Genomic DNA, 15482 nt, shown 5'->3' on the forward strand with positions numbered 1-15482 from the left:
TGTCCATGCTAAGAGGATTATATGCAGTTCAAGACAAGGCCCTGACAATGAAAGCATCAATAGTGGGATCCGATATATGTAAATTATGTTATTCGAAAACAAAGTGAAATAACTAAAGTTTAATTAAAATTAAATTTTATATAAATAGATCCAAACAATCCATTTATAAATACGAAAAACCTAAATAAACTTCGATACTCGAAAAGTAGGATATCATGTTATTAACATCACATCTAAAACTCGACCCATAACACCTCATAATACGCCGTGCTACCATTAAAAAGTACTCAAAATCTATACCAAGAATAAGCCTCAATTCATTTTTCAAAATAATAACAAACCTCAAGTCACTACAGGGAAATATTAAAAACAAAATTTTAAAATATTGTAAATTATTATAAAATAGGGGAGATTAAATTCTTTTCAATGTTTTTTAAAATACTCTCTCTTCCTTCTCGTTAGACAGCAAAACAAGCGTAATAGCCAAATAAAATTCTAAAAAGAAATTTCCATTCTAAATCACATCCCAATAGCAGAAAATATTTGCTGCAACTTAACTAGGAAAAATGCCTGACTACACCTCCACACAATTCTGAATTCAATTTTGGTTCCATTCCACATGAGACATGACTATATTATATTCAGTTAAGGTAATCATAAACAATGGATGGAGGTGACGTGACTTCTAGCGTGTATGATAAAACACCTATCTATACTAGCAAACACATAAGAGGGTTGAATGTCAACTGCAATATTCTTTCAAGACAAAATCGACGCCAAAAACTTGACAGATCTCACCACTGGTTTACAGCAAACATAGTAGATCAAGGCGATGAGTCAGATTTTGGCAGGTTCAACTCCCTAAGTTGCTGGAGCTGCTAAAACAATCAAACTATCACGTGTCATGCTAGAAATTCAATAAAACATGAAAAATAATCAGACTCGGGACTTCAAAAAGAATCAAGAAATGAGGGGAAATGGAAGGTGTGAAATGGAAGTAATTAACCTTTAGTGGATGGTTCATCCTGAGGTTTCATGGCTGGGAAGAGAAGAACCTCCTGTTCAAAGAGCACACGAGATTATGAGTCACCAGAGTCAAACTACAGAATCACATGGATGACTGATGCAAAAAAAACATAAACAAACATATGAGAGAGAGAGAGAGAGAGAGAGTGACCTTGATATTCTGTGAATCTGTTAATAGCATAGCTAGCCGATCGATACCCAATCCCCAACCACCAGTTGGCGGCAATCCATACTCAAGTGCAGTACAGAATGTTTCATCTAGAGCCATAGCTTCATCATCACCAGATTGTCGATCCTGATATTCCAACATCACTATAAGAAAAAACCCCTACACAATCTAAATTAACCACAGCACAACTGCACGACAGTCATAACAGTGTTTCATACCTTCAGTTGTTCAGCAAATCGTTGACGTTGTACAACAGGATCATTCAACTCAGTGTATGCATTGCAAAGCTGAACAGTTAGAAAATAAGAAAAACTGTAAGCCTAAGTAAATTGGAGAAGAAATTTTGTTTTTTTTTTTGAAGGAAGAAAAAACTAGATTTATGAAGTTGAATAAACATACTTCATGTTTGTTGATAAACAGCTCGAAACGTTCAGTCAGCCCTGGTTTTGACCTATGCCATTTTGCCAAAGGACTCATTATTTCAGGATGGTTGATGATGAAAGTAGGATTCACACACGTCTCTTCTAGAAAATGCCCAACAAGCTGCAATTAAGAAGAGAAAAATGATTAAAACTTCTATCAGAAACACATGCATTCATGCATAGGCCCCACTCCCCATGTGTTACCGGCCAATGGTGAGCAAAGACACATACTACCCTGTTGGGATGGTTCACAACCTCAAAAACATATCTCCTAACATCACCACACAATCCCATTACAAGTGCATATACACAAAGAAGCAAAAAACAGGTTCACATTTACAAGAATCAAATAATACATGAATACAATAATAATGCCAAAAAAATAAAGGGGAGTGGCGGGGAACAAAGTCTTGGACCATGAAACTCCCTCGAAGGGGGCATTTGATGGTGTGTACCCCTCCAGATTGCATAAAGTTTATTACTAAATGAAAAGTTCCAGTAGAACCTTGAGTCACACAAATATGCAAAGAAAGGAAACACAGAAGACATACTTTATCCAACAAACGTGCTGTAGTTTGAGGAGGGGGGCATTTAATCTCGAGCTTTGCACATGCATCTGCCAAATACTTGTTAGTTTCATCACTGGAAAAGTCCTTGGGTATGTTGAGGTTAGCCATCTTCTCTAACTCCTCTACCATGTCAAGCCTCCTGTAAAAATTAGTTTCAAAATTTATTAACAAAAGACAATTCCAACGCTGTTTTCTGTTTTGTTTCATGAGTAAAGATGATTCCTAAACCTGAAAGGTGGAGTGAAATCAATCTCAATTGGAGCATTGTCAAGGCCATTTGCATGGTATTTAATTTTATAGCTGCCTGTAAGTTCCTTGACCATCCCTGTTGGAGATTGATCAGGTCCGGAAATTCCACAAATTTGGAAAAGAGAATGAGAAGAAAACCAACAAACTGGATGGTATCTTCCAATGTCAAGCCATTTTTTGTTACTTACCACTCAACATTTTTTCAGTAAGCTCCATCAAGTCATTATAGTCAGCAAAAGCCATATAGAACTCACAGGTAGTGAATTCAGGATTGTGAGTCAAATCAATGCCCTCATTTCTAAACTGTTTTCCAATCTCATACACACGATCCAGTCCACCAACTACTAGCTCCTTAAGATATAACTCGGGTGCAATACGCATATAGAGCTTCATATTTAATTCATTGTGATGGGTTACAAATGGACGGGCAGCTGCACCTCCAGCAATCATGTTCATCATGGGAGTTTCAACCTAAAGATAAAATACTCACATTAATAAAACCGCAGCAAAAGAAGAAACATAAAGAAAACCGATGATTTGATACAATGAACAGATGACTAACCTCCAAGAAATCAAGATTGTCAAGAAAGCTCCTCACATAAGAAATGATCTTTGACCGAGTCTTGAATATTTGACGAACCTCAAGGTTTAACATCAAATCAAGATAACGTTGGCGATAACGAGTTTCCTAGCATGCAAAACAAAAGCCAATGAGAACCAATTCAATTCAGAGCATCAAGAATTGACAATATAAAACATTTAGAATGACTACCACACACTTGCATCATACAGTTTTTGAGTAATATTAGCCAATAAGATGAACCAAAAAAAAGAAAGACAGGAGAAAAAATATAACAACCAGTATGTATGAAAAGATCAGTTCCTAAATAACCATCCCATTCTTTATTTAACATGAACAATGTTACGGTCATTAAGTAAATAATACCTGATCCTTCAAAATATATGTTTCGGGATTCCTAGTACTTCCTGGGATCCATACATCAGTTTTCTGAAAAGAAATGAGGAAACATTGTTACCATCAAAAGTTCTTAACAAAAATTAAACAATCACACCACACATTGGTTTACCTTCACGCTGGCATCAGGGCCTGCTTTTTGCCTTGGCATCATATGGAGACAATGGGATAAAACTAAAAATGACTTTGGAAAGATGCTCAACTCTCCTCTCTTAGTTTTGCCTAAAAGAAGCAAAGAACAAAATTTTAAATGCGAAAAACAGAGCTATGAGAAGGGGGGAATTCTAGAAAATAGTTCATTTTAACCCAAAAAAGAAGGGGAAAGAGGATTGTCTATGATGAATGTATATAATCCCAACCTGGAAACCCAGTGACACCAACTATATCACCACGCTTCACAGTTGAATGGAATTTTGCGAATTCAGCTTCATCCAAGCCTGACTTGCTACAATAACAGAAGAACGAAAAGTACAAAAGAAGAGGGATGAGAATGAAGCTGCACATTGGAAAGAAAGGAAACAGGATGCCGAGGGAATGCCTCCAAAATACTTTTATGTATTTACATTAATTACTTTCAGTTAATCTATTTATTTACAAACATGCGCTCAATAAATATAGTTTTGCAACAGATTAAATAAATCTGAACATTTAGAAAAAGGAGATTATGTGGCTAATATAGGAGAGCAAATAAAACATTGAATCATAATGAAATTTCAACCATTGTCCCTATGATTGGCAAAAGAGGCAGGTAAAATATCACGTGTAGCATTTTCAGTGATTAATACAAGTTTATTTTAGGTAAGCAAGAAAGCTTTTCAAATGCTAGCAATAGCTTTTTTGGAGTTAAATATATATGTCCAAGCTTTTCTAGCTGTTTCATGGATTCCAATGAGCTCAAAAATAAAAAGTCACCACAAAGCAAGGAAAATCTTCTTCGCAAGATGTAGATAGCAAAAGATATAGCAAACCTACTGTTAAATATAATAATAATCTAAAATAGCCTTCATTTAAGGGGGTATCAAGTACCACAAGAAGACTCAAAAACAGTTAACAACAACAGACAAGATAAAATAAAGATATGCACCACAAACTCAATTATTTAGAAGGATACCAACCTAAAAACGTAGCTTTTTGTAGCTATGAAATAAAATGTATAAAATATCTATAGCATGCTCATTTATTTAGCTGGATGATGCACCAAAAAGTGCTGCGTCTTTTGTTGCCATTGAGTGAGAAATGCAGAGAAAATCTAGCATCAAGGATAAAGTAATTGGCTTTACCTTGAATTTCCCATAAACCTTCACATAACAAGAGGAAATTTGGAGAATAAATAAGAAAACACAAGTCTTATGATAAAATTGGTTATGTACCTCGCATCAGCCATAACCTGGACTTTGGCACCACCGCCATGCAAGTCATAGAAGAACAGCTTTGAGCTGGATGCCCTTTTGCTCATAATTCGCCCTAGTATGAAATAAACATGATAGAGCCATTCATAAATGAAAAACATGATATATTGGAGGGTATATGATGGGAGTAGGAGTGCCTCATTTGAATACCGGCTAAAGATACTGTGGCATCCTCAATATGCTCCCCATTGCCTAGGCTTCCATATTTATCTATATATTCAACGATAGACATTGATGTGAAGAATTTATGAGGATAAGGATTTTTCCCCTCTGCCTTTTGGGCCGCAAGAAATTTCAGCCTGTTCTCGTGGAATTGCTGACAAGAAAAGGTTAATCTTAAGATTATATCCAAGAGCTCACTGAAATCTTTATGAATTTTGCATTGTGAAAAAGCATCATTATAGCAACCAGTAAACTATACCGTGGGATCCATATCTTCGTCATCAGCGGCTGCATGTTTCTGACTTTGTGTGCTCACCTTGGCTGCAGCCTGAAGAAAAACATATTTTGGCTATCAAAGATATCATAATGAAATTGTAAGGTTCGAGCAATCACAAATAACACAATGAAGAAGATAATACCAGTTGTCCACATCCAATATTTAATATTAATTAAAACCCAAATTTCATTACCGGTTCCGTTCTACATGCAGCAATTTAATGATCAGTAAGACCATGGATGTTAGCTTTGCGTCTAAGCCACTGCATTCAAATGCATTAGCATATTAGCATATATATCTAACACTCTACACTGAGCAGATTCATTTCTCACTGACCCCAACTTGTGTTTGCTATGCTTTATAGCCATGATAGAACAAATTAGTAAAAGTTAAGGCTTCATTCAGCTGTTACTTTCACTGTTTGTACTTTGAACTTTTTACCTTTTACTTCCTAAAGTTCGGAGGTAAAAACCTAAAACATAACTTTCGAGAACAACTAATCAGCTTTTTAACGAATGTATGTTTATATTTTTACAGATTTTCCATTATTAAGAAAACAAAATTATAGTACGCATTCCATAAAAATGAACGTGCTATATGTTTTGAGGAGAAACTATGACTCTGCTTATCATTATTTTACTACATATGAATGCACATTATTGTTCCCGAAAGCAAATAGCTAAAAGTAACACGAAATTAAATGCTTGATCATTCCATATAAAACTAAAACCATGCTTTTTTATTCAAAAAGAAGAAAATTTTTAAATTCTAGCATTTAAAAATCTACTTCGCTTTTGTATCAGAATTCACAGTTTGCATAATGAATGAGATAAAATAATATTTAAAAAATACAATGCAATACCTGTTTGGCTGCTTTCTCCTCCTCCTTACGGCGACGCTCCTCTTCCCTCTGCTTATTTTTAAGTTCCTTCTTACGAGCACTGGCAACACATTTAATGTAATTGGATAAAACAAAAGTCAGATTAATAATCAAAGAATCCTATCCTTTTTATTCTCTTCGGACTTCTATGTTGATTTTGTCATCAACCAAACAAGTAGAGACGGAGAGAGGAAAGAAAAAGTACTTTTTGCTCTGAGTTTCACCGGCAGCAGACGAATCCAATGCTAAATCGGAAACTGCTTTCGCCGTTTCTTCGACTGAGCCTTCCATTTCGACAGAGAGACAAAGAGAGAGTGTGGCGTCAAGATGAAGCGAAAAATGTTAAAAGAAACGGCGCGACTTGAGCTAGGGTTTTAAAACAAGCAGTGTTTTTTTTCTTTTTTTAAGGCTGGCCCTCAAAGTTAAAACTAAAACACTTTCCTTATTTAATCAAGGTAATGATTAGATTTGTGTTTAATTACTCATAAAGATTTCATGTTTAGATAATTATTGTAATTGGTATGTTTTACTCCATTATATTTTTTTTAATTTTTAAGTGTTTGGTTGAAATGAAAGTGTAATTATTAGTATAGTAGTTATAGATAATTATAATTTTCTAGACATCTTTAGTTGATAGAACGTGATTACATCGTAATTTTTTATATCATGTTTGGTAGTATATATTATAATTACACAGTTACATAATTTATAATTTTAAAAATATTAATTACTATAAAAAAGTATTAGCATAATAAAAAAAATTTAAAGGTAAATTTTAATTCATTCAATGAATGGAACCATACAATCTAGGAAAAAAATAACAAACACTCGTCGTAAATGGTAAAAGACAAACTCCACCAACACAACAAATGATTTAGCCTTAACATCAATAAAACATTATAACACGTTGATAATTGGCTTTGTCAAAACTCAAGCATGACATATCTGGAGTGATTGCATGCACTTAACACGATAACGAAATCAGCCCCGGATGGTCCAAAGCGGCGAACAAAAATCATCAAAAGAATCTAGCATTCACCAAACTACAAAGGACGACAATAAAATCATCCCTAAAATTACTTATAAAACTAAGATTACATGCATAAGGAATACTAAAAATCGTGCTACAAGAGTAGACAAAAACTTCTAAAACTGAAAACTTATTAAACAATGGAAAAACAAACAAAAAAATTTAAAACTTAAGACAACATGGGTCTAAATCGACTTGCGAAATCATTTATTATTCTAAAATATTCTCAAAATAGAAATAAATTAAAAAGATGACGAAGAGCCACCCACTTTCCAAGAAAAACTACTGGTGGCCAGTGGAGTTTTAGCAAACAATAAGCATTGTCATCTATCCATCACAACTTGTGAAAATAACAAAGATACCTACAAAATATATCTGCAAACTGAAAAAGAGAGAAGACATATGGAGTGAATGTGAAGAAGAAAGAAAGAAAGAGTTGGTGGGAGAGAGAAAAAAGTGAACGATAACCAGCCCGGAGGTTGGCATCGCCGCTGAGCAAAACAAAATATAAGAAGCAAAAGGCTTGGAGAAAAAAGAGAAAAGTTTTTAGGGTTTAGTAGAACCTATTTGAATCTTGATAAAAATAATTTCTAAATAAGTAACAAAAATTAAAATCAAATCATCATATATATTATGTTAGTCTGAAAAAGTGGTTGATAATATGGTTAATAAAAAAATAGAAAGAAAAATAAACATCATATGCAATTTTTATCTAATTGTTTTAGTGCATATTTGTTGAGTTATTCCTTATTTAATACTTAACATATGCTTTTTATCATCATTTGTTGGTCTTTACCTGAGTTTATCATCATTTGAATTTGAATTTGCATAATTAAGATTATCAAGATCTCTTTCTTCCATATACTCTTCAAAGTATAAATCATCTTAATTCCACCTTTTATTGAAGTTATGAAATATGCAACATGTTTGCATAATCCAACCTTGTTTTTCTTTTATGTTATACTAAGGAGATGTTAATATAGAAAATATTTTTTAGAACAATAAATATCTTCCGAACCACATTTCGAAGCCTTATATATCTCAAATTAAAGAGTTTGTTAGTTGTTTATAGCACTTATGTCTAGTATCATTCTATCAAATGGTATCATACCCCCACAATATGGTGGAAGAAAACATTTTCTATTTGCCTAATTAGTATCGACCTTATAACATTTGGGTTCACTGTTCAAAAAGTATGTAGTTTTAATTATAGAAACTTATACAAATTTAATTTGGGGAAAGACTTATGCTAATTTATATCACATGTTCATTACACGTTTTGATCATATCTATTTTTTTTAGACAATGCCTAGAACTACCTATAACCCCTCCCAACCCATAAATAGGAGGATAATGCGCTTTAGCGCACTAGAACTCACGTCCTCCTACGTTGACAACAATACCTATGCCAATTGAGCTAAGACTCAATCGACATAAAAGTGTTATAATATATTTACTTATAAAAAGTTATGGTTAAAAAGTATGAACATAAATTATTTACGTGTCCATATTATATATTATAAAAATAATATATTTATTCATAAAAATGTGTTTGCTTTTTATCATAACTTATTATTTATAAAAATAATATATAAATTTTAAATATATATAAGTAATTATTTTTACATTTTCTTTATGGGGCAATTCCTTAATGTGGCTTCTTCATCCATGTTGGCGTGGCAACCTGCATGACAGTTTATGTGTACTCTATGCTAACATGATACTATTTATTTTATGCCACATCAATAAATATTTAAAAATTAAAAAATATTAAAAAAATAAAAAAAAAATCAAATTTTAATCTATGTATATATAGAATTCATAAAAATTTTAAAAAATATCATGAAGTACACGTGAATTGTCATACAAAATGATATTCGACTCTTTTTTAAATGATAATGGTCAAATTCAACTCTTTGTTAAAGGTCGAGGGCCAAATTAACAAAAGATGTAAACATTAAGGGATAAATTTACCATTATGTCTATTTTCTTTTTTGATGCAATGCCTAAAACTATCTATACCCCATCCCCAACTCTCTTTTAAATAGAGGATAAACACGATTCAACATGCTCGAACCCATATCCTCTTGTACTAGCAATAATGGCAATATCAATCAAGCTAAGACTTAGTTAGCCATTGTGCCTATTTTCTTCGATAAAATAAGACAAAATTGATAGTTTAGGTATTACTTTTGCCCCCCCCCCCAAAAAAAAGAATTATCTAAGTAAGAAAAGCAATATAGTTTGAGGGTCAATTTTGTATTTACGCCTCTTTAGTAGATTCTAACACATAGGCCTGTTCATGGGACAGGCTATCGATATAGGTTTAAGGTTCGCCCGAAATTTTGGATGGTTTAGGCAAAAATATTAGGCCCAAAAAATAGGCTTTGACAAATAAAAGTAGGCCCATTTAAATTATGAATTTGGCTCAAGCTTGAACATTCGAGGCTCAAGTCCAGCTCGGCTTGTTTTTAAGTTTGTAATTTTTATATTATGTTATTTTTATATATTATATAATTTATAATACATAAAAAACAAACATATAATAATATATACTGCTACTATATTGCAAACATTAAAAATTTTAATATGACTGTGCATAAAATTATATAAAGGTTGTACATGCATTGATTTACTATATGTTCATTATATTATGTTAATTTGTTATCATACTATAAATTAAATGCTTTATTGTTTGAATGATTGTATATAATAGTTTAAAAATTAGACTCACACTGAGTTGCCAAAAACTCACTCCTCATTTCTTTACCTCTTAGATAGTGTAGAGAACTAAGACTCGGAATGGCATCAAAGGAACCTTGGATTAGCAACCTATTTTGCTTTTATTTAAAAGTTTCCACTAAAGTTTTCTATAATCGTTTTATTCTTTCTGGCTTGTAATTATTAATTATTTCCCGCTTTTACATTTTAGGTTTCGAATTGTTTAGTTTATTTATGTTAAGCATGATACTTAATTAATACTTTGATAAATGAATCTTATGTGGTTTAGAAAGCTAATATTCATAAGTGTTTTTCGTTGCTTTACAAAATACTTATGGCACGTTTGGTTGGGCTGAATGGCTCTTCCTGTCACACCCCTAATCCATATCTGTTGCCGAATTAGGGTTATAGAGCATTACTGTATAAATTGAACATTAAAACATAAATTCATTCATTATCATAAATATATCATAAGACAATTATACATATACATTTCGTCCCTATATCGAGCCCTCAATGCCCTAAAAATACCTTAGAAACGATTTGGGACTAAATTGTAAAAATTAGGAAAGTCTGAGAAAAAGTTAAAAAAATTTGCAAAACAGGGGTCACACAGCTAAGACACATGCCTGTGTCTCAAGTCGTGTAACAATCGAACTAGGGACCCACGGCCGTGTCTTATCCCGTGTCGTCACCCGTGTAACTTTCTGTGTAGGGTCACACGGCCATGTCACACGCTCGTTTGCCAAACCATATAGCACTCGAAATTGCCCCACACACCAATGTGCCAGGCTGTGTGCCAGGCCGTGTAATTAATTGACTTGCACCCCAAAGAACTTATCAGATGACACAAGGTTGTGTCGCCAGGCCGTGTGTCACACACGGCTAAGTCACACGCCCGTGTAGACTCAAAATGAACCTTAAACAAAAAGTTTACCATTTCAAACTTACTTAGACCCTAAGTAATTCATTTACCAGCCAAAAGACCCATTCAAAGTGATTTTAAACAAGCCAAAAACATGCCAAAATAATATCCTAAGTGCCTAACCAATATATCCTCATTGATACCACAAGTATATATACAATTATACCTCAAAATGAATCATCAATCACAATATCCCAATTCACAAAACTTAACATCTAACCAATGAACCTATCATAGGTACTTCAAACACAACATTTCATTACCACTTACCATTCATATTTGCATTATAACATATTACCTCATTCTCATATATATCATATAAGTTAACTATTTGCACTTAAAATCATACTTAATATTTTACATATTCAGAGCAATAGTAATGACAAACAAGCCTATTACATGCCATATAATCTCAAAATAAACGTTCCAAAAACTACTGAAAATGAGAGGATAGTGTGACTTGAGTGCTGATCTGACCGTCCAACCTTCAGAATATTTACAAGGATAGAAGATAACACAAATAAGCTCATTGAAGCTTAGTAAGTTTGACATACTAAAATAATAAATATTACCGACGTAAGTACAACAAATCAAATAATAATACTACAACCATAAGTGATCCCTGTCATCTACAATCATAGCAGTGAATTGTACAATTCAATTCAAATTTCAAGTACATGACAAAACCATCAAAAAACACTAAACAAGTTAACTTATCGAGATTTTCAATTCGATGAACGACTTATAGATAAAAGTACATTGAAAATCCCACCAAAACACACCAGATGCTCATAAGAGCTAGTCCATCCAAAGCACACCAAATGCTCATAAGAGCTAATCCATTCAAAACACACCAATAGCTCTGAAGAGCTAATCTAACCGAAACACACCAAAACAAAGAGTATAACACGAGTGTTCGCAACAAATGCTGAACCTTGGTTTACCTGGGAAACATATATATATTACTTCACAACCATCTCTACTCCAATCCCCCATAACACACCATATCCCGACTATACTCTATCCCGCTTTTAATCCGATCCAAAAATCAAATTCAATAACATCTTTCAGATAACCTTTCATTAACAATAATTAAATATATCTATTATACCATTTTGTATCATCCAACAATTCATATATATGTTAAATTTTAAATCGTACGAACTTACCTGGACTGAATTGTAGTAGTTGCAGAAGTTTATGAACTATTCCGCTATTTTTTCCTTTTCCACTAGTTTCAACTGGATCTTGATCTAAAATGTAAAAATCTTTAATTATTAGCTTATATTTCAGATTTTAATTCACATTACAATTTATACCCTTTTATTTTTAAATTTACACAATTACCCATAACTTTTATAACTTTTACAATTTAGTTCATTAACTCGAAATTCATCAAATTAACCATTTTTCTCAAGTCAATATTCCATGCAAATATAATAGGCCCTTAAACAGACCTTAATGTACATTAAATTCACTATCAAACCCTAAAATGTTGACATATTCACAATTTAATCCTAAAATCAAAATCTAACAAAAATCACTTTACAAAATCATCAAACAACACAATATAAGCTTCAAATACATGATATTCATAAAAAAAATCAAGATTCATCAATCGAAGCTTCTAAAATTTTTAACAGATTAAAAAACAAAGGTATGGGCTAGCTAGACCTAATTGCAACGATATTAAAAACATAAAAATTATAAGAAAGAGTATGAATTTCACTTACATGCAAAGATTTTATGCTTAACCGAATTTGAAGCTTCAAAAATGGATATTTTCTTTTGATTTTCGGTGGTAGAAACTAAGAAAGACGATGACTAAATATTTTTTTATGTTTTATTAATCTTTTGTTAATTTATTAAATTACAAATTTGCCCTTAATTATAACCTTTTAATTTAACAATTTAAAAGCCTATTATTCTCCATTAATAATCTTATGGACTAATTATTGCTTAAGTCCCTTTTCATTTACTAATTAGGCTATCAAACCAATAAAATTCAAGATTTACTAAATTTTGCACCTTTTCAATTTAGTTATTTTTCCTTAATTAATTATCTAAACGTTAAATTTTATAACCAAATTTTAATATGACTCTAATGACTACATAAATATTTTAAAAATAATATTTACGAATAATATTTACGAGTTGACAAGATAAAAAATTATAATTCTAAAATTACCGTTCCGTCACCAGTAAAAATCAAGCCGTTACAATTCCATTCAGGCCAGATTCTGATTTCCATAGTCAAACTCTCCCAAACAGATGTGTGGTTAGGGTAAATTCAATTACGGGCGGGGCTATTTAAGTTGTCTATTGTTGCTAGGCACGGAATAGCCATTCCTCAGTTCCCCTTCGGAATCCCAATTCAATAGCTTTGATGAATAGAGAAATCCATCTATGCCCTCATTTTTCACGAGCTTCTTTCCTAACCAGCAAATCTCAAATATACCAACCTCACAATTCCAGTCTTGATTTCTTTCTCAAACCCATCGAGCTTCTTCCCTAATGAGCTTTTTGTCTTATTTTGGAGGCTGTAACTATCATTTAACTTCAAAGGTTTGTGTATGTCTTTTCTCTTTGTTTAATTTACTTGCTTATTATGTAGTTTCTTCAGAAAATTTTACTTTTCTTTTTATTATTGTTAAAAGTCCATCAATTATCATTACATTTCTCTTTCCCCTTTTTTCCTGCCCAAAGAAGAAGCCCTAGATTTTCTTGCTCTTTCCCTCGCTTTCTCGGGAAATAATTGGTAAAACACTCTTCTTTTGCTCTTTATTGGTAAAAAAATAGTAAAACCTTTTCTTGCTCTTGCTCTTTATCATTTCTAGTATAGCGCTGCTCCTAAGACAGACAACCCTCTTCCTTTCCCCCTTCATCACCCAATTATTTGTTTTTCATAAACTATTAAGTATAGTGGTGATGGGTAAAAAATTTTCAAATGTAGTTTTCATAATCAAATTTGTTTAATTTTAGGACTTTCCATTTCGGGGTGGGATTACTCCCTTTCTCGGTCGAGAATAGCGTTGCTCCTAACCTCTGCAGTTCTTTTCTTTTTTAAATTTATTTTTCATTTTTATTTGATGCATTTAAATTTTTTTTCTTCTGTTGAATTAGGTATCATTTTCATAAAATTAGGCATAGTATTTCTTCAATTTAGGGTTTGTTTAGGCTTTTTGTTAGTTCCACCTTTTTTGTTTCAATTTCATATTTTTGCATCTTCTTTAACAAGACTATTGCATGTTTATCATGTTGGACTGATTTCACTGTCTTTCTAGCTTGCTACCGGTTTGGCTGCAGATGAGAATCCACTTGGTGTGGTCCTTGGTGGAATTTTGTAAGTTCTACTACCATTAGATATCTATACATATGTACTGAAGCATTGCTATTTCCTCAATATTTTGAAACAACTCTGTACGTATATAGTGTTGTTTCCACTTTATATGTTTATATATCTTCACTTTGTATATGCCGATTAGTGATTAGTAAGGTTTCTTCAATTTTTTTCCTTTTTCTCAGAGGACAAGTGCTATGCACCACTGCTGCTGTACTTGAAGGAAAAAGGCCGACATCTCAGATATCTGAGAAAATTGCAATCCAAATCCATATTTTTCCTTCTTTTCCTTATGCGACAGCAATGTTTTGCATTTAATTTGGCGAGCAACTAGTAAAACCAAGTTTATATCTATTTTGATGCAGATTGCACTCTCGTGTGGAGTTCTTTTCAAGTAAATACTCTTAAAATAATATTTGTTGCGTTCCCCTTGCTCGCCTAGCTTTTCTCTTCAAGTGCAAGTTTAGTTTGCCTTGGTGCATGGTTTCAATTTACCCTTGTGCAAGATTTTTGGGCTGTCATATTTGGAAATTTCACTTTGACAATGATTTTGGGCTGTCATAATTGGAAGTACAGGTTTTTAAATTTCTCTTTTGCTTTGACAATGATTTTGGGCGGTCATAATTTAAACCAGAGTTTGCCTTGTTGCAATGGAATTGATGCTGTATATAAGCTTTATATCATGTGCTTTTTATTCTCCTAGCTTGTAGTACAAAGCTCTGTTGTTCACAGGCAAATATGCCTTGTATACGTCATGTCTTTGTTGATGAAGCTTGTTACATATTCTGTACTTTCAGATACCAACTGATTCTTTTAGAAATATGTTAAGATGAGGAAATAACTTGAAACTCTGAAGGTAAGGGCATAAGTAAATTATAGGTGCTTTTATTGCTCACCAGGTGTGCCCTTTATTGTGCTTATGTTCTTTTTCTTTCTCACTATCAAAAGTGATGTAGCATATTAGTATACTACAAGTTGTTCTATATGTCATATTGATAGATTTATCCTTGATTTTGCTGATGATGTTTATTGCAAATATGAAAGAAGTGTGTACTTGAACATGTTATTGGTTTAGGAACAGTTTTGTAAATTATTGTGTTTCTTCTTTAATAACTCCAGTGCTTGTATCAAGAGTTACTGTAAAGGAAGTAGAGTATAGATAACTTAAGCCATTTTATTAAACTCGTGTTTCCCATTTATATTATTTTAGATTTATTGTTACCGAGCTTTATTGTTTTAGATTTATATTCAATGTATATAAATTTATAAACTATCAATAAAATAAAATAAATAATAGCATGCTATTAAAGATAAAATTATTTAAACA

General features: G+C 32.5%; 2 protein-coding genes across 4 annotated transcripts; one reads left to right on the forward strand and one right to left on the reverse strand.

Annotated features, from left to right (window-relative positions):
• Window positions 1-493: 493 nt before the first annotated feature.
• LOC107914617 (lysine--tRNA ligase, cytoplasmic) lies at window positions 494-6539 on the reverse strand. Of its 3 annotated transcripts, none has more exons than XM_016843572.2 (17): window positions 6345-6539; window positions 6122-6200; window positions 5242-5310; window positions 4971-5136; window positions 4782-4875; window positions 3771-3856; window positions 3524-3633; window positions 3382-3444; window positions 2998-3123; window positions 2624-2906; window positions 2415-2511; window positions 2169-2325; window positions 1595-1738; window positions 1414-1482; window positions 1178-1321; window positions 1007-1058; window positions 494-875 (listed from the first exon to the last, which is right to left on the reverse strand). In XM_016843572.2, exons 1-17 carry the CDS (start codon window positions 6428-6430, stop codon window positions 862-864), a joined length of 1839 nt encoding a protein of 612 aa, XP_016699061.1. In that variant the 5' UTR covers window positions 6431-6539; the 3' UTR covers window positions 494-861. The 3 variants fall into 3 exon arrangements, with proteins under 3 accessions (XP_016699061.1, XP_016699059.1, XP_016699062.1); XM_016843570.2 differs by having other exon boundaries at window positions 494-878; XM_016843573.2 differs by having other exon boundaries at window positions 494-907.
• A 6556-nt stretch (window positions 6540-13095) lies between these two features.
• Window positions 13096-15003, forward strand: LOC107914618 (GDT1-like protein 5). Its single transcript, XM_016843574.2, has 3 exons — window positions 13096-13380; window positions 14100-14158; window positions 14341-15003. Exons 1-3 carry the CDS (start codon window positions 13330-13332, stop codon window positions 14471-14473), a joined length of 243 nt encoding a protein of 80 aa, XP_016699063.1. The 5' UTR covers window positions 13096-13329; the 3' UTR covers window positions 14474-15003.
• The last annotated feature ends 479 nt before the right edge of the window (window positions 15004-15482 follow it).

Source organism: Gossypium hirsutum, chromosome D10 (assembly GCF_007990345.1).
Source record: "Gossypium hirsutum isolate 1008001.06 chromosome D10, Gossypium_hirsutum_v2.1, whole genome shotgun sequence".
NCBI classification, from domain to species: domain Eukaryota; kingdom Viridiplantae; phylum Streptophyta; class Magnoliopsida; order Malvales; family Malvaceae; genus Gossypium; species Gossypium hirsutum.